Source organism: Amblyomma americanum, chromosome 8 (assembly GCF_052857255.1).
Source record: "Amblyomma americanum isolate KBUSLIRL-KWMA chromosome 8, ASM5285725v1, whole genome shotgun sequence".
NCBI lineage: Eukaryota > Metazoa > Arthropoda > Arachnida > Ixodida > Ixodidae > Amblyomma > Amblyomma americanum.
Window position 1 is genome coordinate 56,193,937 of NC_135504.1, and position 24,312 is coordinate 56,218,248.

Here is a 24,312-nt window from a genome sequence, read left to right on the forward strand (position 1 = left end):
TGCGCTCTGCCTGCTACGTCTCCGTCTGTTATGGACGCCCCGTTCACACTTCGAGAACTACAGACAGCGCTCCGCAGCCTGCGGCGTCACTGTGCACCAGGTCCTGACGGCATTACCAATCAAATGTTACAGAACCTGCCTCTGGAACACCGGAAGATGCTCCTAACCTATCTCAATTGAGTGTGGGAGTCTGGTGACGTTCCCCCTTCATGGAAGGTGGCTTGTGTAGTCCCACTGCTGAAGGCCAGCAGAGATGACAGACGCGGCCTCGTATCGTCCTGTATCGCTGACGTCGTGTGTGGCTAAACTCATGGAGAAGATGGCAAGTAAGCATTCGTCTTGGTGGCTTGAGGATAGAAGGGCACTACCAACATGCATGACTGGATTCCGCACAGGTTTAAGCGCGCAAGATAGCGTCCTGGACTTGATAAGCCACATTGAACATCAGAGTGCTTTTGGACTTTCAACACTAGCTATTTTCCTAGACGTATCAAAGGCTTATGATAGCGTCCTCCAGAGCTCAATACTGAATAGTCTGCAGGTCATAGGCGTACAGGGCTATCTTCGGCGATTCATTCACTCATTTCTCAGTGATCGTACATTTCGAGTGCGGTTAGGCAGTACAATGAGCTCCGAAAGGGCGGTATCGCGAGGAGTACCTCAGAGTAGTGTCCTGTCCCCAACACTCTTCAATGTTGTCATGGCTGGTCTTCCCGCAAAAGTGCAAAAACATTGTAGGCATGTCCATATGTCGATATATGCAGACGACATTTGTCTTTGGTTAACCGGATATCAACACAAACGCTTAGCTCTATTAGCGCGACAGGCCGTGCTTTCAGTTAAAAGTTACCTTCAAGGTGTTGGGTTGGCTCTCTCGGTGGAAAAATCTGGCTTCGTCCTGTTTCCAGGTAGGGGACGATGGTATGCGCGGCTGAGCATAGACCTTGATCAGTCTTGCCTTCGTCAGGTTAACCACACACGTTTTTTGTGCGTCACTATTGACTCACGTCTACAGTGGCGACGAGCTGTGGATTCGATTGTGGCTTCACTATCTTCGCGTCTCAATGTGCTTCGTAGAGTTGCTAGTGAGCAATGGGGAACCATCCTGCTTCAATGACCAGGCTCCACGATGCTCTGGTGACAAGTCGCATAATGTACCAGCTCCCTTTAATTTCCCCCTCGGTATCGCAGCTGGAACGCCTTGAGGTTTTGCACAGAATGGGACTAAGGAAGGCTCTCGGCGTTCCGCAGGCTGCTCCAAACAATGCAGTACTGTATGAGTCTCAATCAAAACCTCTTCGGCTAGCCGCTTCACAAAGACTTTTGCTGCAAATTGACCGCCTCAGAGAGACTGTTGCCGGGAGAGCGCTTCGACAGCGCCTTCGAAAGAGATCTGAGTCCCGGGCGTGCTTGGCTTTAAATACTCTTCGTTCTCTGGGTCTCGACCTTCGAGATCGACCTAAGACGTTGAAGCCACCTTGGTCCTTTCCGAGCCTTGATTGTTCCTTGACAATTCCCCACGTTCGCGCTGAGCGGAATTCTCCTTTAGCGGCAATGCGTTCGCTCGTACTGGAACATCTTGAGACCGAATATGCCAGTCATCTTCAAATTTTTACAGACGGCTCTGTGGACAAGGTCAGAGGATCTGGTGCAGCTGCTTTTCATATTCCGTCTTTGAAGTATGATTGGTCTGTTCGTTTTACTAAAGTCGTGTCCTCCACAATGGCCGAAAGCGTTGCCATTGAGGCAGCTCTATAGAAGCTACGGTGTTGTACGCCTCAACCTACTGTCATAATTACGGATTCAAAATCCCCCCCTTCAAAGGTTAGAGTACGGGTTCCCCAATGATGCCTTGAGTCTTAGATTCCTACGTTTGGTGCAGAAACTACATAGCAAAGGCTTCTCTATACGTTTTCAATGGGTGCCCTCGCACATAGGTGTCTTAGGCAACGAGATAGCAGACAACCTCGCCCATACAGCTCTCTCCGGGATTCCAGTACATGGAGTCCCTCATGAAGTCAAGCAAATGTTCAGAGATGTGGTGTTGTGCCACTTCAGTTCTTTGTGGAGCTCTCCTCATCAGCCATGTGTGACCAAGGGTCTCAAAAGGTACCCAGCCACTTTGCTGCGCCGCGTTCGCACGGATTCTGCTCGTACGCCGGCATGGATATATAATAAGACTGGCCTAGCGTTGTCACCATTGTGTTCAACGTGTGGTGTGTGTGGTGACATAGAACATTACCTCTTGTGCTGTACTTTGTACAACGCGGAACGGGCTGTGTTATTCGGATCCCTCAAGAAGGCAGGAGTTCCTCACAGTTCTCTTCAGGACATTGTTTTCCCGCGCGGGAGCCAGTCGAGCAGAAGGGATGCTTCTCGCCTTCTTCTACTTTACCTGCAGAACACGGATTTGGCCTCCACATGGTGACCTCAGGAGTGTCTATTTGGGTTTTTGCGGACAGTGTTTCTGTGATTTCTATTTAAGTGTCACTACGGTGGAGCAATTGCCGGCAGCAACTGCAAGGCTAATCCCACCGGTAATTTACAACCACTCAACTCAACTCAACCTAGGTTTGATACCAAACAGATCATTATGAATAAAATGTATGCCGTTCGAATTACTGACTCCAATACTAATAGGTGAACAAGGAAATGAAGTATGTGATGCTTTGGAATTAAAGCAGCTGTTATATTTTCACAAATAGTGACAGCACGTTTATACTGTACCCATCGAAGTTATGCCGCAGCGAACCGCAGAACATAAGGCAAGAACTGACAACCGTTGCTTTCTCGCTTTCACTTGTGTTCCAGTGACAAAGACATTGCGGTATTGACTGAAAGCAACAAATAATCAGATTGGAATTATAAATGTGGCGGCCGAATCTACGACGGCCGAATACAAGTATGCACTTCAGAAGCTTTGAGCACATTCATTTGGTGCGACGCGCACGATAAGCAAAATTATGTTTTTTTTTGTGGGGAACCATGGCATTTTAGAAAAAGCAACCGATCTTTTTTATGTTAATAGCGATGCGGCATACCTCGTTCTGCGAACATGCATGAAATTAAGAGTGGCCAAAAATGCTGCACATATCCAAACTAAAATGACAAATGCTTCGGAGGGCACTAAAATAAAAATGCCGAAAACCTACAGCCGCTTGCAAGGTGTACTTCAGTGCAGACGCAAGGAGACTTCTACAGAGCGCTCGTGCGGTGCTTTGCGGAATGAAGGCGAACTTATAACGCAGGCAGTGGGATTGACTGACAATGCAGGCGCTCAAGCGCTGGCGCATAGTCATATAAAACAACCCATACACTGGCAGCGCGTCATTAAGAAAACTGCGCTAATGTTTTGCTCCATTCCGCTGCACAGTGTCCAGCGCTCCACACAAGCCTGCTCACGTCTTTATCGTACAACGGTATTTAAGACGCAAAATCACTTAGCATGACAGAGAGACGGATGTGAGACGGCAGGGATTCAAGAATATCCTTCCGGGCAGCAGTGTCGAGGTAGAAATTTCTCTCCCGCTGGCCAAAGGCGCGGCAAAGCCAGCGCTTGTCTCAATTCGCTCATAACGGCGCCATACCGCCATTCGCAAACCACAGCGAGGGGCAAGCTCAGCCGTCGTTTACGATACCCACTTCAGTGAATTCGGTTAAGCATCCATCTTTCCTTTCTCCGTCGCGCATCGAAAAGCAGCAGCGGCAAACGCACAGTCGCCGCTCACGATATCCGTTCCAAGAGAGGCTCCAGACAAACCGCCGCGCTGAATTCTGCGACGCAATCCGAGACGGCCCCGCTGGCGCTGCTAGGCCTAGCGCCTACGTCGCTCACGGTCTCAGCGACCGCATTCACGACTCTCTCGCCGTCTTCTGATCCTTTGCGCCGCCTGCTGTCGATTGCATCTCGACCGAAACCAAAACTTGCTGCTTCGTTCCGGAACTAAGCGAAACAGATAAAGGTACACAGTTCCACTGGCGCGTTCTTTTGAACAGCAGCAGCAAATCGATCTCGCTCCGTCTCAGTTGCCGTACGGTGTTTTTTTTTCTACACCGTTCGGAAGGTTTGGAATGGCGACAACCACTCCGTTAGAGACGGCTGATGAACCATTGCGGACCTCGTTAGCACACCGTCAGTTCTAGCTGGTGTTGCTTCGGTGTGTATGATATCATGTGCTCCGTTTTACAGGTGTTCTCGTCTGGCGATGCGGAGTTTTAAAGCTGACGAACAGCGATAAACCTTCCATCTCGTGTCATTCGTGTTTAGTGTGCGGGAATTGTGAGACCCGGGTTGCACTTCCCCGAGCAACCTCTCGCGACCAATCGTTCATTGAACTGCCGCCTGGCACGGTTGCCAGTTCGCCCACAACCCGGTGGGCAGTGGCACGTCTGCAACCTGCCTGGTGCATATGTATATGTATGCACAGCTTGGCAGGTTGCCAACAACCTGCTGGGTAGGTGGGCAGCCTGCCCAAAGCATTCATTCCGACAAACAAGCTCACAACACCTAAATGCGGGTGATGACCACTATAACTGATACCACTAAAACGCGACTGTCGCAGCTGGGATTTGGCCTCACGGTCTTGAGCTCAGCAGCTTTGCACTATAGTCACCTAGCTATCGCGGCGGATAGTTCTACTCGGCGACACCTGTTCTTGCCAATAAAAGGAAAGGTACACAGGCGGAGGCGCAGTAACTCTTACTACACCTGCAGTTGGACAGCAAAACAGCCGCCTTGCACGCTGCTCGCTCTTTCAGTGGAACAGCTAGCGCCATCTACGAAGCTTCTTTAAACCAGGCGGGGATGAGCAACTAGTTGCAATCAAGGAATGTGTTTATAATTACGGCGTCATCGTCGTTGTCGTTCGCAGCGAGAGAAAATGCACCACACTATCCCCAGAGAGTAACATAGGATTCAGGTGGGCCACCTAGGTCACTTGACCTTTTGGCGCCATCACAACGTGCCTACCGGATTATTAACAAACTGCCCATGATGGCAAGTGGAAGTTGAATTAATTATTTGTAGCGAGAGGCTGCTAGAGAAGGGCAGGTTGGGTCGCACAAATCCCACCGCTAGGAGTACCTGCCCTCGCAGTGCGGTGCCGCATGGCTTAGCCGCTGCACCACTGCGCCAGGAGTGGCTTGAGGACTTCCAAGGATCAATGAATGATAAGTAGAAAGTGGCCAATAATGCCTATATGAGGATTAACCGATCAGCTATTGCGTCACACCTTTAAGCCGGAGTCCCACTTCGGCGGTCTTTGCCTGAAGACTGACTGTTCTTGAAAGACGCGCTTCGAAACGCAACCGAATACGAATTGAAAACAAGGGCTAGCGCATCTAATCTGCATTTGGGCTAATCGCGCTAAATCAACGGTCATTTTTTTTGCTCATTTCAGCAACGTCTCGGTTGCTTACAGTACGTGTTTTACGTGGAATGCAGTCGCTTGCTTTTTATTTTCGCGGAAATATTGACAAGTTATTACCGACTTAAGTGCTTTCAAGTGCTCAGGCTGTGCTGCAGCTGCTTTGGTTTCCAGCTGACAACGCGTGAAAATAAACTGAAAACCGAAGTCAAGCGGCACTGCTGAAAACCAAGTGACAAGTCGAAAGTTCGCGGCATAAGGTATGCGAAGCATTTCCATCTCAAAGCAATTTTTCACCAGAGTTAGAGGTTTCAACGTGTCATCTAAGTAGTCACTGTAACTTTCACTGTAGTTAATGTAAAAGCGACTTTCCGCCTTATTTTTTAGCGAACGAAGGAGAACGTAGGGGACACTATTTTTGTGCGCCAGCACTACAGTCTGCAATCACGAATGTCGTCCAGTCTGTCCTCAGCCGCGACGTGATCTTGAAGACACGTGACGACACGCGCGTCACGCGGCTTAGCCAACGAAAAGACGGCGCGGTCGCACAGCTGCAGCCAATAAGAGCGCCGCTCATTCACAGCTGCGGCCCTGTGGCACACGTCAGCGCGCGTTCCGCAGATGGTGTGGAATTCTCGCTGGGAATTCCGGACGGAGCAGGCGTGTGTCGCTCGCGCTCCCTCAAGCAGTGCTAGCGCAGCTGTTTTACATTTGATTGACTATGCAAATCAGCTGCCACCGTTTCCTTTTACACGGATGTTTGTAGAAATACGCATGAGTATAACGCGTGAGAATCTATTGTCGCATGCGTTTCGCTACGGTAACTTCTAACCATTGGCATTTGAAACAGCTTCTGTTCGTTATCAATGCTTCTTGTCGTGCGTGCGACGTAAAGAACACCACACGTGCTAAATCTGCACTTCCAGATTTTATGCGCTGCATAATTACAAGTATACGGTCGTTCAATTACTCTAAATTACTTTATTTTTGCTTCGTTTCGACCAGTACCAGTTCCAAGTCAACGACAAGGATGAGTAGCCCCCTCTTACAGCAGCAACAACAGCTGCGGCCATTCCAGAAGACACGGCATTCAGTAAATGAAACACACCACTTAGCTTTGTTAGTATAGCCCTACTGGGGTGCACATTTTTTGTGCATTTCGAATAAATTGATTTTTCTTTGCTATTCCGAAATTTAAGTGTGTCCCCTTACACTTCAATGAGTATAGACACCTAGTTTTGGTTGCATGTTTTCTTTTCTACAATGATGCGGAAGACGCTACTAGGCATGAATCACCATGTGATATTCGTCTACGAACGCTAATTAGTTTATAATCGAATTTTTTGTCATACTGTTTCGGTTCCGGTTTCGACAGTTGAACGATGGCTGTGACGTCAGAGTGCTTTTGCGTCTCGTGAGGAATATTAAAACGTCCACATGTTCGCAGCTTCAACGTTTTAATTTACTGCAGTGCTGAAGCCAGCCTTCCTCAAGAGCCGGAATGACAACGAATGTGGAAGCAGCTTTTTCTCACGTAACCTGTAAACACACGTTGACGTCACAGTCGTAAATCAACTTTTGAAATCGAAACCGAGACAGCACGAGGAAGAAACGCGATTATAAATAATTTACCGGTCGTGTTAAGGCGGTAATCCATGTATAATAGTGCATTACGCATCATTACAAACAAAAAAACACGCACCCAAAAGTTAGGTGTCTATGCTCCTTTAAAGCAGACAACTCTTAATGCATTTGATTAATGCGGCATTTCATTATAAACTGGAGATATGAATAGAAACAGAGGTGCACAAAATGATAGATAGATGTGATTTTGTTTCGATGTACACGCTGCTGAACGCTAAACTTACGGTGAAACTGCGTCGATTACTTATCTGTTATGTTGAAGTTTAAGCTTCATGGCACATGAGAAGTTGGCTTCCGCAAATTCAGTTATTCACTTTTCGTGGGCAGATGCTGCAGGCTATGAAATAAATCACTCTGCGCGTAGAATCAGGAAAGACGACTATTTGCATACGTTTCTCTGATCGAAGACAGCTGAGATGTAGTTAGGGTTAATAAAGTGCTTCAATGCTAAAACAGAGGCCAGTAGGTTGTGCTTCTTGGTTACTGCGCACTGCTACACAACACAGCTGACGATTACAAGGACGAGGAAATCTTGTGTACAATTTACGTGTCTTTCAACCTCAGGACATCATCATCTTCATCATCATTCAATAAAGTAAACCAGGCTGACTGTGCCCCAGGAAAAGCGCCTATCTATCAACGTGCTACTTCAATAACAACTGTCTTGCGTGCTGTGTGAGTAGTTTACGTCGAAACGTTCTCATCTGCTCGCACTTACGAATGTTTATCTTACTAACTGCCGCTACTTCATCAGGCTATCAACCGCGGAGCAACTGATTGCCGAGGATACCAGGCGCTTTCATGGAAAAGAAAGCTTGGTAGTTTTCAGAAGGTGTCGAATGCCTTTAGTTGCAGGCTTTGGATAACATCCAACTCCAGCTGGAAACTAACTCATCGTGAATGCAGGGCAAGCATTCGCAATTCAGGTTATTTTCGTCAATGATTCCATAGAAATATGGCTGTCACAAGGCCATTAATCTCACGGGCATATCAGAAGCAGGCAGGAGAAGCTGCGAAATAGCTATATTCCACTGTTCAAGCATTCCTGGTACATTGCCGGATTCATTGCTGGATTCAAACATTTCGGGATCCGCGGTATTGCTTGTGGGGACTCAGCTCCGCAGCCTTCCCTTGTGGTTTGCTTTCCCGCGGCGCACCATCGCCTCGTCCCACGGCGCCACGGGAATTTCCCTGGTTATTTGCTTCAACTAACAAGGAAGGGCACCGCGGGCGGCGTGATTGCTGTGCGCACGCACGGGAAAGTGCATCCTGTTCGGCTGGAATCGTCAGGGCGAGGAAGTGGCGGGGAGACATGCTCCCGTATCTCGTCCAGTCCGGCCTCGGAGTATCACCTGCCCTAGTGTCGGTGAACATTTACTCGTACCCTTGCTGATGAGTCGGACATCCTCGATTCATTAGCGTATTTTGTTGCTAGCTGGAATTATTATTGCAGTAGCAATAAATGCCCTGTTTGTGTCAGAGTGTCGTTCCTTTGTTCCCGCATAGCAAGGCTCGCCTTGGTCGGCGTGCGCTCGGTAGCGTACGCAATCACGGGGTGGGGTCCGTTGAAGTGTGTCAGCGGCGATTAATTGGGGAGAACGTATTTATCTCCACCGATTAAACCTCATAACTGGCAGCCCTACGTGGTGTCTAATCTTGGAACATCGGATCACTGTTAGTGTCTGTTCGGTTCAAGGAACGCTCTTTGTCCGGACTTGACAAGTGGTAGGCCTGGAGTGAATTTCGTCGCTAGGACAGGCGGCATGCTTTCTTAAGTGCGAGGTGTATTGCGCTGCAGCACGTTAGAACTTTTCGACATCCTCAGCTCATTTTTCTTCAAGTTTTCTCTGGAGTTTCTTCACGACCGCCACTTGGCCCGCATCGAGAGAGCGCGAGGGCTAGCGCCCGCGGAGCTGCGCGCCCGAAGCTAGTGAGTACGGAAGCCGCGTGGGTGGTTCGAGTTTTCTTTATATATTTTCTCTACTGTCTCTGTTTTGACTTTGTGAGTCGACGCTCCGGTAGCCGCGTGGCCTGGGGCCGCGGGTTCCACTACAAGCTTGCTGGTATTGCAGCTCGGCACCGGGCGCTTCGACACCATTCGATACGGTGGGCGCCGACCGCTCAGAAGCTGCTTTGTGCAGTCAGCGGGGTAGGGCCACCACACAAAGCTGATGTCTCCTCGCGGCTGCGCGCACGTAACCCGTTTCAGGTCTTTGCTGTGTTCACGGTCGTCGTCCGAGTGTTAGTTAGGTCTGAGGCTTTTCGGAGCTGCCTGCACCACGTCAGAAGGGACACGACCACCGGACCGTGGTGTTTAGAGGGGGCGCACTTTGCTTCCCACCCGTTTCTTTTGTAACCTCGCGAGAACTGAGCAGACTCGTTCAACTCTAGAAAGGGATTTGTTCACTCGAACTATGCGTTTGCACAGCCGCCCGACACGTTTTGCTAGCGAGGTAGGCACTGTGCCACGAGGCCCTTTCGGACGCCGTTTCCCCTCCCGTGCCATACGTTAAAGGTACTCCGAGAGCGCTGCAGGAATTTTGCAGATCCAATGTAGCCACCCAGGCTTGCTGTCCTTGCCACATCGTCTCGCTGCCGCCTGCTGCGGCGGAGCGGACTGTATCCTGTTCGTCGTATTCACCCGGAGCAGCTGTAGCGAGACCAGTCAGCAGTCAACCCCGCCTGCTGTTAGCCTGAAGGCTACTGCATAATCAGGGCCTGCAGTTTTCAACCTGCCTTCTCTTCCCGGACCTGCGGTCACGGGAGCCCGCGGGCCATGCGAGGCGTCCCAGCGTAGATATTCACGCCGCCTTCGGAAAACTACGGAAGTCTGCGTGGACGCTGTCAGAGTGACCTGCCTCAAGGGCATGAAAACCAGGAGACAGCTCCATAGCATGTACTTTCAGGCGCGGAGCATCCCCTGCCCCAGCCTAGGCGGACATTCGCTCGTAACCTTGTTGGTGAGTCGAACGACCTTTATTCATTAGCGCATTTTTTTGCTAGCTGGCTTTATTGTTGCTGTTGCAATAAACGCCTTTTTGTGTCAGCCAGTGTGTCGTTCCTTTGTTTCCTCAGAGCAAAGCCCGCAGCGGTCGCCGTGCTCTCGGTAGCGTACGCGATCAGGGGGTGGGGTCTGGGCTGCTTTGGAGAACATAGGGAGAACGCGTTTATTTCCCCTATTAAAATCCCACATGCTAGTGAGGTGAATCGGGAATATTTCATTCAATAACTACCGATTCCCATTCCAAGCGTTCCGTTGCCTCATTGCATCCAGTGCAGCAGGACAGATAAACTGACCTGATGTTAACAACGGAGCTTTTTTTTCTGTAGACAGGACGCGAGAAGTGAAGCACACACACGTTCAACATTTAATTGGAAAGTACACAGCTTCTTATACTCGCACGGGCAGGACACATCATTTTACACCATGATACACACGTCGTCCTGCCCACTCAGAGCAAGATTACAACAGCTGAAGCTCCTTTTTTGTTAACAATGCGGACGGCTTGCTAACGCATTGGTCCCTTCGTTTGGCTATGTCGGTGGCCCCGATTATCTCGCGGACCAACTGTTCACTGAGTTCATTCACAACAGGAGGCAAAACCAACAAGCACGAGCTGCTGTTCTAGATAAACCAACGTAGCACGAGCGGCGTCTCCACTCTAAATGCGTCGCTGGCCCAACGAGAATCTATAAGTTCTATGCAGCTTTAAAGTTCATGCTATGTAACTTCATCTGAAGGTGGAAAATCTCCCAGGGTATCGCTTGTCTCTTCCTTTGCCAAATAACAACAACGAGAAATTCTTAGCAACATTTGGGTTAAGAGCAACAACCATTTTCGATCGCATGTTTTATTGGCAAAATAAAATGACATTCTTTTGGACGAAAAATTCCCTCATTAAAGCTCCGCTGCTTGCACTGAATTAGTTTGGCCAGGATTATCAGAGCTGGCGTTCGTGACTAGGTGCTTGGTCTCATGTAATAAAGGCTTCCTTCGCACATACAAGCACATGCTTATAAAAAATATTAGCGACAGCACAACGGCAGTGAAAAAAACATATAAGAAAACGTTAGGTCTGCTGTCCAAAAACCGCCCCACCAGAAGAGGAGGCAACAGGGATCCAAGTACTCCTGCGACCACTGCGATCGACATCATCTTGTTGCTGATGTTGATGTGCTTCCCTACCCAGGTCGTCACTGCTGCCGTTTGGGGACCCTCTGCGATCCCCGCTAGGGCAGTGCAAGCCCACAAAGCTGTAGTGCTGCTGGAACCCCACGCCAATAGAACAGCGGCTGTTGTGACGAGAAGGGTCTGAGACACGACCAACACGGAGAAAGCGGACAACTTTACCGTGACAAGAGCCGCAGCCAGGCGACTGAATGCGAAGGAACCAAAGTAAACGGCCACAAGACGAGACGCGAGAGGCTTGGAGAAGTGCAAGTCGCATTTGACAGCGAACGCAGTTAGCATATGTGACATTGTGCCCTCCAGGGCGACGTAGACGCATATAAAGGCTGACTGCAGTGCTAACAGGATCCGAGCGAAGCGTATGTATTCCCCCGACTCCTCAAGGGTTTTCGGAACGCCGTTCGTAGCATTTGTCCTGCGCATGTTGAAGCTGGTGTTGTCGATAAAATAGAGGGTGGCCATAGAAAGTACTATGACAAACTGGAAAGCACTCGCGATTCCAAAAGCATAGTAAATTGTGCTATCGGTTCGAGCGTCGTCAAAGACCGTTGCATTCACATATTCCGGAGGCTGGACGGGCAAGTAGTTTGTGCCATTCCATGTCGTATTGAGCATCTTCACGGTTGCATTGATGCTTGCAGTGGTGGCTTGCGTAGACAAGAACGGTCTCGCTATTACGGGAGCGGCGAGGCAGCCGATTCCGAAGGCCAAGTGAAACACTTGTAGCGCAGGGCTCGAGTTTTTGGGCCATATCTTCAAGATCCACACGTTTGCACCTGAAGTCAAAGAGAACCAAACGGGAAAACAAAGAGTCAATACTCTAGCCTCGAATATTAACCCATACTTCTCATTCAAAAAGAAATATAGCCTAAAACTTCACGTTTTGGTATTTTTGCCTGCAGCGATTTCGAGTGACAATCATGATGCGGTCGCCAGGAGAGCCACAATTTTCATGAGCTGAGTGGGCAGCGTTGGTTGCAGTTTAAGTGGCCTTAGTCTAAAAAATGCACATTGGCATGCAGGAACTACTACTCGTTTCATCCGCACAAGGATTCAAGCCTCTGTGTACAGTGCATGCTGTAAAAAGACCAGAAATTGACAGACTATTACGATAGTCGGCAAGGAGAAAGTTGAGCGCAGCTCTTTGCGTGCGTGGCAGGCGACGTGTTACGCTGCTAGCTATACCCACTGGATCTTCCCTTGGCAGTCACCTTCCGGTTTTTCATTTCTGCGCTCTCGCCGTGGCAGGTCTTGCGCCCTGCTACAACCTGCCATGGTTGACACGTGACGTGTTACACCGACGACTGCTACGCGGAATCCTGGAACGGGTGTCTAAGAGCTGCGGTCTAAAAATGCGAGTTACTTGGCTGCTCTTGCAGGCCGTGCTTCCGTTTGAAGATGTATTGGTACCAACTGCAAGGACACAGTATACAAGGGACTTTGCTTCCCTGCGGGGATGAAGACCGACCAGATGAGGTCATTTCGAACGCCATTCTGGTTTGAAATGCGCATAGCTTAACATTTCGATAATAAGGAGCATTATGTAATAGCGTTTCGAATGCTGGAATCCTGGCATCCCAGTGTTGGCTGTCAGTGAGTTTTCAGAATTTGTGCATTCAAATATAGTGCGCTTAGTGTTGCTCGGCGAATGGCCGTATCTTAAGGCGAAAGCCTTCAATGGCTCATACTCCCGGTCGAGATCTTGTCCGTCCGTAAGATCGCCAACCGGAAGTCACGACAACGTAAGTGACATCGTACTGTCCGTTCCTCCGTTACGGTCTTCAACACGATAAGAATAGCAATCTTTGTGCACGATTGGAATCGAACCACCACCCTTCTATTCCGCAGCCGAGCGTGCTAACGACTACGCTACTTCCTGCCAACGCGTATGTGATTGTCCTTGTCTAGGACGCTGTGGAGTGTTTGTGGGAAGGCGTCGAATCGGACGGATTCCTCCCAAACACCCTCCAGTGTCTCCAGCGTTTAGGAATCACAAGCAGTTGTGTTCGTAATCAACATCTCAAGCCCACATCAGTGACACAAGCAGAAACTCCGCGCTTTTAAAAGCTTGCGATTCACCGCACTTCAAGTAAAGAAAGTGCCCCCTGAATTTTTCTAATGCTTAATTTCGGTTTCTGTTCATTAGGACGTTACTTCAGTCGGAAGGACAAATGCAGTAGCAGGTGCTGAAGCATACGATCAATAACTGGGATGGCCGGTTTGGACGCGGCATCGCAGCTAACCACCCTACTGCGACGGCATTCAATCCGGCCGAGTCAATGGGATCATGCTCTGGCAATTTGTCTCAGAACCACGGCGCAAATATTTTCTGAAAATGCAAGCATCGCCACGGGTGCCTGTCAGGCATGTCGAACTCATCGTCATGCTTATTCATTCGTAGGTGTCCCCGCCGTTTTTGTAGTGCGGCATATCTGCTAGTCGTATTTGCGCCTGTATGAAGCAGCATGGGCATGCATGTTTATGCCACATCCACGTTGACATCTTCCTCCGAGACCGATATCAAATGAAGCTGTGAGAAATTAGAGACGACGGAATGAATCGCAAACAAAATAAATATTACAAATTTTCGCCGGAGAAAAGGATATATTGAAGAAAAGTTTCATAGTAGTAGACCACTGCGACATGCATTTTATCTGAAATTTTACAAAAAACACTTCGCTAACCTCAGACAAAGGATACCCGCTTTCGTTTCGCTTAAATACAACCGCGAAATAATCTTTACTAGTTTGTTCGTCTGCCTCCTTTGAGCAAGCTCTCTGCTCCTTCAGTCACACTCCCCTCTTTTTCTCCCAATATTCTGCTACTTCTTCTTGACGCTCACAACCTATATGTTAGTAAGCCACTACAACTCCGCGTAATCATTCCTTAGTAAGCCTTATTTGATTAACATGACAGAGAACGTCTGATCAGTACCAATGCTCTCTTCGTTCATTTGGGTAATCTGCGTTGTCGTTATTTTACGTACTGATGGGCACAGAAGAGGGCCACAACACAAAGACATAAGCGTCCGACTCACCCGTGCTAAAGGCGCGTATGCTCAGTCCGGCTAAGAACATGATGACATGCACCAGCAGTAGGCTTCCACTAAGGGGGACCATAAGTGCTGTGAAGCAGGTCAGCGCCATGGCCAGTATGGATACGATCTGGGTGTTGTACGTGTCGTATAGCTTTCCTCCTGTGTACAGTAAATACAGCATTTTGATGAGTTTTCATGCCCATCTGGTAACTGGAGGAAGACACCGCTATTCTGTTTTGCAGCCTGCTTAAGAAATAGGCTCACCACAAGCTGCGCGAGTGATCACCACTTCAGCGCGCTTATCAAAAGGTTACGAAAGTGAAGTTCCCTGCCGGCTAATATGTAAAGACGCACAGTCCACAGTTTTTATTGATTATGGAGATCAGTGGGCTTACAGCTTGTCTACGTGGTCTCGTCGAGCGTGCAGCTCCCACGTACCACGGCTGCACATTAGTGACGCAGAATTGCCTCACTACTTTTAATCTGATATGGGTTAAGCAATGACCAAAGTGTCTGATGTTTATCGACATCACGTGTTATCGAGTAGATTTAGAATTTTCTGCGTAGTCTATTTTATATATTTCTTAGACTTTACTGAACAATGTGCAAGAGCGCACATAAGTACGTGACTTCGATATTCCTTTATCATTTGGCATAGCTTGCAAAATCTGTAGCACCACACAAAGAGAGAGAGAAAAGGAAGGAGGTAAATCAGAGTGCTATTCTAGTTATCTGTTCGGCACTGGAGAAATGGGAATAGGTGGAAAGGAGAAAGAGGGAAAAGGAAGAAGGGATGAAAAGGAAGGACATCAGGTAAGCGCATGCGAGATGCCAAGTCAGAGTTTGTCGCACAAACACGACCACCTCTGGAATCCATACCTCGCTTTCTATGCCTTCAGGGCTCGTGATCGCTGTGGTCACAGTTCATTTTTAAAGTGAAAGCTGTACTGGCCTAGCGGCGCCGATTTCGCCATGGGTTGCAGTTTGACCTTGAATGTCCTTGCTGCGCCACTGCCATAGCAACGCATCACGTGACTTGGCCTCACCTCCGAACCGAGTTTTCGACGTTGCTGCGGCGGAGCTCAACAGCCGAGGGGCGGCTGCTTCCTGACCACGTGAACTAGCCCATCAGACACGGCTTGGCGTCTGTAACGTTGAATGCGTTAGCGTTGAATGCGTTAGGCAGCGCGCCACCCTACCATCCTGGCAGGTGGCTGTTAATGGTTGATCGCGAGAGTTTGGCAAGCCAATGAACGCTGCTGCCTGTTGCTGCAGGGAGGCGTGTCTGCCATAAAGTTGTCGGCGTTAACGCATGCAGCCCACACCCCTCTTTCTCTCTTTCTCACCATCACCACGTACCTCAAAGCGCGAGTGAGGCGTCCACTGACCCAGGGAGCCAGTTATGCGCCCTTCCTTTCTTCAAAATCATCGGCGTCTAGCACGTTATCAACGCTAACGGCAATTGACACAATACACGCTGACAGCTTTCTTTTTGCATATCCTGGATTAGCTGAGCTAATCCACATTAATTTTTTTACTCCCTGTGGGAGGGCAAAAAACAAGGTAGTTCAGTTCATATCAGTGTTTGTCATTCGGCCGTAACGCAAGGAGTTCACGTCGATATTGTATTATTTGTTGACAACCGTGCATGTCGCAGTTATGGTTCTTGGCTATGTCGATGAAGAATGAGTGCAAATTCGTAAAAACAGCACAGAGTCATAGACGCGAAAGCGCCAGGATGGTAAAATATGTGAGGGGTGAGCTAAGTGATGGGAGAAAGACTGAATTATCTTCTCACATCAGTGCGATGCGCACCGCTGATTGACGACAGCACAAATAATGGGCGCTGACCCTGTAGGTGGTTACAAGTTGCATGGCGTAGTGAGCGCTGCTGCTTACGTCTATAAGATGAAGGGTTGTGAGAACTTAGGTATACCCACCGATAAAGGCGCCGACCAGACCACCCACACATCGTGTCGTGAGCACCTGAGAGACGGCTGATAAGCTTGTGTTGTAGATCTCTCCTAGGTCCAGCAAGGCAACACCAGTCAATGCCTGCATCAAGCCCTGCGTCGCCAAAAGCGTGAACAAAAATTCAAGGGGACACTTTGCTGATCTAAAGTGAGGAGAGGCGAAGCCTTTAGCGCAATATTGCTGCTTGTGTTACTGATGTGTGGATAAGATATTGATTAAGCACACAATTGTTAGTGAATCTTAAATGTTTGACACACTGGAGGGCGTTTGGGAGGCATCCGTATTATTCGACGGCTTTCCGCCCACACTCTCCATAAGGAACTACGTGTGCGTCGGCAGGAAATAGCGTAGTTATTAGCACGCTCAGCTGCGGGACGGAAGAAAGATGGTTCGTGCACAAAGATTTTTTCTTATAGAGTTCCTGGAGAGCGTAACGGACAGAAGGAAGGAGAGGGTCTTGGCTCGAGTGTGGACAATTAAAGGCTTTTGCCTTTAAATAACTTAACGGGATTGGGCTTATTCTAGCAGGTATAATTTAGAAAATTATTTTTTGAACCCAAGGTAGCCTACAGAGGAGCTTCCTTTCACTTAATACGGCCGCCCGCTATGACTAAATTATTTCCACGCAAGTTCGCCAATTATTTAGCTTGCTTTTTCTTCTGTGCTTGGATGCAATATTATCTATTAACATTTGATAAAGCGGCGGTTGTGTGCATGTTTCAGAATGCATACAAATCGTAAAATTGCACTCCGAATGACTATAGGAATAAAATGATATCACTTTCCAGCTTTTTCGGCCATTATCTTTGAGAAAAAAGCGGCGCATTTTAGAACCAATGACTTCGCAAAGAGAGCTCAAGTGTAGTACGTCTCCGTACCCGTCTTTTAGACTTAGAAGAGAACTTCCGCTGGGAATTAAAATTGCTTAAAAGGTATTATGAAGTAGCTGGATCTCTCAGCCTGTCTCTGCTGTTGGGACTAGGGCATCTCAGCCTGCTGCCACGGTTGCGCAGAGCTGAGCGTCGAAACGGAAAGGCGACGGTGAGTCAACGAAACATTTACGTACAGTATAAAGAATGGCTTCACAATATCGGCACTGGGGACGAGAGCACAACGGGCTCCCACAAAGGGACACGGCGATGCGCCGGGAGAGCTTCTCTCTCGCTTGATGTATTCGTCTGCTCGTCTGCTGCTGCCGCGGCTCGGATTTTTACAGCCTCCGGTGACCGTTGGAGAAGCCACACGTTCAAGCCCTCTAGTCAGAACACGGCAGTGGTCACAGTTAGAATTTGTCGGATGGATGAGAGGAGCTTGGCGCCGTTCGAAGTTTGTAGCCGGGAAAAGGCTGCCGGACAAGCGTCGGTTACGGCTAGAGCCGGCGCTTGCGAGGGGGGGGGGGATTCCACCGGACGAGCCTGGATGAATCATGCTGCAAGATGCGACATATCCGAGAGTCCGGGCTTGCGTTCGCAATGGCGGGCGCACGGCGCTGGCTTCCACGAATGCCAGCAAAATGCGTGCTCGGGCATAACAGGGCATAGGGGAATAGCGAGGTGCCAGTGCGCATGCGCAGGACAATAACCGCAGGAGTGTCATTGTTCTGTGCCTGCGCACTCATTATCATCATCAGCCTGACTACACGCACTGCAGGCAAAGGCCTCTACCACATCTTTCCAATTAACCCTGTACTGTGGCAGCGGCATGCGTCCGCCCCATCCCCGCAAGCTTCTTACTCTCATCCACTCAGCTAACTTTCTGCATCCGCTATGGCTTATACCTTGACGCATATACCCTTATGCCTTATAGCTAATGCTGTCCCCTATGCCTTACACCTTGACGGAAGGCATGCCCTTATAACTTGGCGCATTTCAGGCGAACTGATTTCGTAACTGCGCCAAAATAATTTTTTGTCCACATTTGCGTCCCCGGCGTCTGTCATAGCCTGAGTCGCTTTGGGACGTTAATCCTCCATAAACCATAAACCAAACATTTGCGTCCCGACAACCTTTGCTGCCTGCAGGACGAGACCCCTATCGTTGCGTGCCATTTCTATATCCTACGACTTGCCTTTCACCTTGAGCGACTGCGACGCAGTGCACGATTAACCTGTCTAGTGAATTGGCTCAGACTTGTATTTTATCCAGGAGCTAATGTACAGGTCAGAGTGGGTAGGGAAACAAACGCAGGTTAATTACACCCTAGTCGAAATCAAGGAGAAGAAATCGGCTTGGGTAGGGCATGTACTGCGAAGGCAACATAACCGCTTTTACTTAAGAGTAACGTAGTGAATGCCAAGAGAAGGCAAGCGTAGCAGGGGGCGGCAGAAAGTTAGGTGGACGGATGAGATTAGGAAGATTGCTAGAATACGGCGGGCGCAGCTGGCAAATGACATGGTGAATTAATTGGAGAGACATGGGACAAGGCTTTGCCCTGCAGTGGGTGCAGTCAGGCTGATGATGATGGTGATGGTAATGAATGTACAGGTGTAAATATAGCAACACAGTTAAAAAGAGTCCGCTTATGTTGCAACGTAAACTATCTGCGGAGTACTCACCATTCCAAAATTACCAAGGCTCACGTTGCATGTTCGACCTATGTTCAGCCACAGCTCGGCTCGGGGAGACCGCGTCCTTGTAGAAACGACGTGCTCACTGCGCAAGCGAGGAAGCCAGGTATGCGTGTTCTTCAAGAGATGCAAAGACAATCTGATTTCATTGCTTTGGGAATATTCTGTCTTATAAGCCTGCCATCTCACTGATCTGAAAGAGGCTATAAAACGAGAGATTTTGATGGCACATTCGTAACCTGTTTCTTTACAAGAATCGTGCGCTCACGGCGATGCAGCCTTTCTTTGAACAGAAAATTATAATCGCAGGTATACAGGGTGTCTCGTAATTATCTATCCGGATGGTAAAAATTCTCGTGTGCAAACCACTGGTTTATTTTGCCTCAAGCACTGACCAAAGGATAGCTTATGATGAAATTGTTTTTTGGGGAACAGAAATATCGCAGCATCTGTCACATCTCGGCGGACACCTGAACCTCGCCGTAAGGGAATGGATAAAGAGGTACTGAAAGTAGAAGGAAAGAAAGTGGTGCCCTAGTAGGATCAGTAGCCGAGCGCCCTAACCACTGAGCCACCACGGCGGGCATAGCTGATGATAATATGTGTTTTTCGGTAAATAATTTAAAGTCGGAATGTGCCTGGAGTGCCCGGAATCGATGAAAAACCGGTGTCGTCTGCGCGCAGACTTTTCATCAAGGCGAGCAGAATAGCCGATATGAGAGGCTGCGCCCTCTGACGAACTGCCAGGAAACCAATATACCCTGCTCAAAGCTGGGGTGGGTTTTGCAGCACCCCAAATCGGTGCAGGCTGTCAAATCTGCTGCTCCACTCGCCTAGACGAAAATTCTGCGCGCAGACGCCTGCAGTCTTTTCTAGATTTCTGACAATTCAGGCAAGTTCTGATGCATAAATTATTCGTTGAAAAACGCAGACTACTATAATCTACCCTAAGGCCTGTGCTTGAATCCAAACAGGCAAATAGTTTTCGCAGGAGGATATTTTGCAACCCAGAGAGATAAATAAAAAACCCTTTATATTACATCTGCACTGCTTGCAAAAGTGCATAAGAATATATGAGAATTTTTATTTATGATTCATGAAAACAGTTCATTTCTTGTTTACAGTAGATTACATACCCAAAAAGTACTGGCTTAATTGAGCCTATTTCGAGTAAGTCTGCATGTTGAAAAGTTCAAAGTGACGCTAACCTATCAGTCAATCCTAAATTAGTATTCGCCATTAGTGTGTCTTGCAGCCAGAAGGCATAGTCAAGGGTTTATTTATTATTCATGCTACCCCTAAAGGCCCTCCAGGAGAGGGTATTACATAGAAGGGGGGGGGGGAGCGGTACAGTTAATATCAAACGCGATACATTTCTGTAAAATCTACAACAAAAAACAATAAAACATAAGGCATAACACAAAAAATAAAATGAACAAACAAAAACAATTTTACAAATTTTACACATTTTCATCATAGCGAAGAAACTGTTGAAATTGTTTGATGTCAGTCTCTGTGGCGATGACTGATGGTAAACTATTCCATTCAATGATAGTACGGGGAATGAATGAATTGGCTTAAGACGATGAATGACAGTTCAGGCGTTTAACTTTGAAAGAATGATCACGGCGTAGAGAGATGGCATGAGGCGACTGAAGCAAATCACTTCGTAGGGAGGGGTGGTGATAAAGCTTATAGAAAAGTGTTAAAAGAGCAAGTTAACGGTGACATGACAAGTCTTACAGTTCGGCACGTTTTTTTTTTAATGCTGAAGCACTTGTGAAGGGTGAGTAGCCAGAAAATATGAAGCTAACTGCACGGTTCTTCAAGAATTCGATGCTATTGATAATGTATGCTTGCTCAGGGTCCCAAATGGCAGCAGAATATTCGATTTTAGGGTGTATTAGTGTTATATAAGCCAGTTTTTTAACGTGTATAGGGGCGTGTCTCAGGCTGCGTTTAAGAAGACCAAGTGAGCGGTTAGCAGACGCTAGGGTGAGGTCGATATGGTGATGCCATGTTAGGTCAAACTCAAGGCGCACCCCAAGGTACTTGTATGTTGCTGTTAGTTCAACAGTATTGTCGTTAAGAATATAAGTGGTATAAAAAAATTTACTGACACAGAAAATGAAATTCCAAAAGAAAGGAGAAGCAGTTACCGTGGCACTGAACGACAGATTGCAGCGTCATCTGCTATCCCTGTTTGGCCGTTGAAGCGTTACTACATTACTATTGTAACCAGAGCGATACATGGCTCAGACGTGTGTTAAAAAATGCACAAGCCGGGGGGGGGGGTGGGTGGCTATCGGGGCCGAGAAACACTGCTCACCTTTGCCTGACGGGAGCTGGCTGTGGTTGTTGGTAGCGCACATGAGGAAAATCTCTAAGAGAAACGCCCCCACTCATCTCAATGTCCTTCATATCTCAGGCAGGACGACAAATCTGGACATGGTGCATTTCTGGATAGTGCACAGACTCGCAGGGATGACACTAACAGCAGCAACTGGAGCGGGAAAGAGCGGTGTTACACTCAACAACGGATGTTCTCTGGGCCGACGACCACACGAACAGCTGTGCAAGGCGAATAAAAAAATGAAAGAAAATTCTGCAGCATGATCGTGAAATCAAAACACCTCCATAAAACCCAGCCCCGGAAAGGCAAAGATACAAACAGCTAAAAAGATTGCGGGACGCTTAAACTGCGCCTTTAAGAGTGGAACGCTACAGGTTGTTGCAGCGCTGCCAGGGAGTCCACGGAACGCCATCGCCCGTTCGGCGCGACATTTTGCCCGAGCGACAAATCGCTCTGCTACGTACGGTGAAAGGAACGCGCGGAGCGGAAAACCACGTAGAAGCGCCGCCAGGCGCCTGCCGAAACGCGCGGGACTCAAGTTGCAGTCGTAGTTCGTCGGCACATCGTTCTCCACAAACCCGATGCCACGAACGCCAGCATAACTTCCGCGCCGAACGAACGGGCAGCAAGCCGCAAGCTTCGTGGTGAACGCACATTGGATATGGGCCGCGTTGTTCTCCGCTCTGCGCGTGATTCCTGTGTGCCCACCCGGCCCCACTGCGACCGAACAGCGCTTCCTCTATTTTTCCGAACGAGACGAGCGGGAGGCGCTGCCTTCGCGCGCTATCTCTTGGGGCAGTGGGGTACTTTGCGAGAATGAAGAGAAGGAGAGAGTGGTTTATTGGGCGTCGTCTGATGTAGGGGGCCTCAATGCCAGCGCCGGGTGGAGACAACTTAAGCGACGCCGCCATATTGAATCACAACTGGCCTCTCCCATGTACCGCGAAATGCTCGACTGGTAGCCCAGTGTAGCTCTCGCTGCAAAAGGCCGTTAAAGTTAAAGCCCTTTGAAGCGCGCCGAGAGCATTAACGGCACCGTTACAAACGCTAGCGCCGCTGATCCCGTGTGATGCAATATGGCGGCGCCGCTGAAGTTGTCTCCACCCCGGCGGCGTTGGCATCGAGACACCCTAGTCTGATGGCGCTACGTGTGCGCCAAGCGCCGAGAAAAAGCAGTTGAGGGATAGTGGGGTACATTTTGAGGAAGAGCATTTTTCGCTCACGGCCGACGCCGACGACACCGGCTTTTCGGCGACACGAGAACCTTTACCTCGCGTTAAAATAGTATCGTATTGCAAATGGGTTTTAACGACACCAAGCTGCGCATGGGCTATGAGATGAGCCGTGATGAAGGGCTCCCGATTACTTTCAACCAGGTGAGGTTTTTGAACGTGCACTATAGCTTAGCAAATAGCACGCGGGCGGTGTTGCTCTTAATCTCCATCAGATATCGCGATCGTCGCGGCCAGAATTCGAGCCCGTGACTTCGGGCTCAGCAGCATATCGCCATATGTAGTCACCAAGCTATCACGGCTGATAGGAAGGAACTGAATCGCAGGCCTGTCTGTACGGATGGCTCGCGTGATTCGGTAAAGTGGCTCGTAAAAATCAGCTCAAGAAACGGATTAAACAAGGTCTATGATTCGATGTTTCACTTCTGGTCCATCGGTGCCTGTTCCTCCTCGCTTTCAGGGTAGGGACAACCTGTGACTCAATCCACGCCGCCATTTTCCATTCGCGACGACATGTACAACTCCATCATGAACTAATCACGCGCACAACCTATACACATTTCTTATTGTGTAAATACATTGTGCATATTACCTCTCCCCCAATCATTTCTTCCTGTCCCCTAACCTCTTTCATTTCATTCCTCCATTCTGCCTGCTATCCTTCACTTCAGCTGCCCCAGCTCAGGTGCTTCAGTACCTATGGTAGATGCCGGGGCTAGGAAAAATCTTTTCCTTCCTTTTAATTATTATTTCAATAAAAACACTTACGAAATGTTTGGTCGACTCTCTTAGACCGAGGACCGCCGAACTCAAATTCTCTCGATTCAATTAATGTGACTGAAATGGAAAGATGCAGAGGATAATTCCTTTTTGCGCAGAAACCTCCCGGCTGCTTGCGGTGCCTGTTTTATGTGGATTGCAGTCGCTCACTCAGCGACTGCGCTGAAATATCCACAAGTCATGACAGGACGGTGTTTCCAAGTGCACTGGCTGCACTAAAAAAGGAATAGCCGCTGTTTCGCTCTCCTCGTGAAAATGCGTGGAAATAGAATTCTAAGTTTAAGCCAGACTTCTCAAAATCGAGAAAGAACTCGAAAGCGTGCGGGGTAGGCGTGCGAAGCGCTTGCTTTTCTGAACATTTTTCGACAAAGGAGCAGGCTTTAGCGTTGCATTAAGATTAGTCGCTGCAATTAGCAACAGTTAAGCGACTCCTAGCGTGTAACTTTTTAGGGGACGATGCAAGACAGAGTGATTATTGTATTTTTTATTACGCAGGCCTGTTGATGTAGAGTCTTTTGTCAAAAATACACAGCCCAAGGGGTCTGCTTCTGAACCATGCAGCGCGGCTCCTATCGCATACTCGGGGACCCTAATCTCACGAAGGCGGGAGGCACGTAAGCCGTCAACCGTCCAAAGCTTTGGACTTCCAAATGTGCAAAAGAGTCCCGCTACACGGCTCGGAAGCAAATCTCTTGGGATGTTTATTTTTGGCACACACTGTACATTTGTGGCAATGTGCGTAAAGACACCGCGTACGAATCCACGGATTCATGCGTTTCGCCACTATACGCTCCTATCATATGGACTTGCCACAGTTTCTGTGCGTCATTTATGCTTTGAATACAACGTATATAAGGCCATACTGCTTAAATTTCCCTTTCTATAGATTCTATATGACGCACAAATGAAAGTACTGGTTCTGTAGATCATTTCAATTTACTTTATTACAGCTGCAGGAAGAGTCTTCTCTATAACGTTTCGTGAGTAGACATCAATATCGTATATTCGTAAGCAAAACTCTGGGTGCAGCACAGTTACAAAGATTTCCAGCAACTCAAAGATATATTTGTATTAATCTCGGACTCGAACAAGCTAAATGATTTTTTGTGGCTCGACGAATGAAGTGTTCGTATCGACCATGCATATGATGAGCAGGAAGAAACGAAACCCT

General features: G+C 48.5%; 2 protein-coding genes across 4 annotated transcripts in view; one reads left to right on the forward strand and one right to left on the reverse strand.

The window, feature by feature from the left end:
• The window catches only part of LOC144101692 (uncharacterized), a 228,278-nt gene that overhangs the window by 128,517 nt on the left and 75,449 nt on the right, over positions 1-24,312 (forward strand). The window lies entirely within an intron of this gene.
• Positions 9,806-21,341, reverse strand: LOC144100347 (sodium-dependent glucose transporter 1A-like). Of its 3 annotated transcripts, XM_077633321.1 has the most exons (5): positions 21,106-21,341; positions 18,765-18,861; positions 16,177-16,303; positions 14,237-14,395; positions 9,806-11,975 (listed from the first exon to the last, which is right to left on the reverse strand). In XM_077633321.1, exons 1-5 carry the CDS (start codon positions 21,195-21,197, stop codon positions 10,909-10,911), a joined length of 1,542 nt encoding a protein of 513 aa, XP_077489447.1. In that variant the 5' UTR covers positions 21,198-21,341; the 3' UTR covers positions 9,806-10,908. The 3 variants fall into 3 exon arrangements, with proteins under 3 accessions (XP_077489447.1, XP_077489449.1, XP_077489450.1); XM_077633323.1 differs by lacking the exon at positions 14,237-14,395; XM_077633324.1 differs by lacking the exon at positions 18,765-18,861 and having other exon boundaries at positions 21,106-21,334.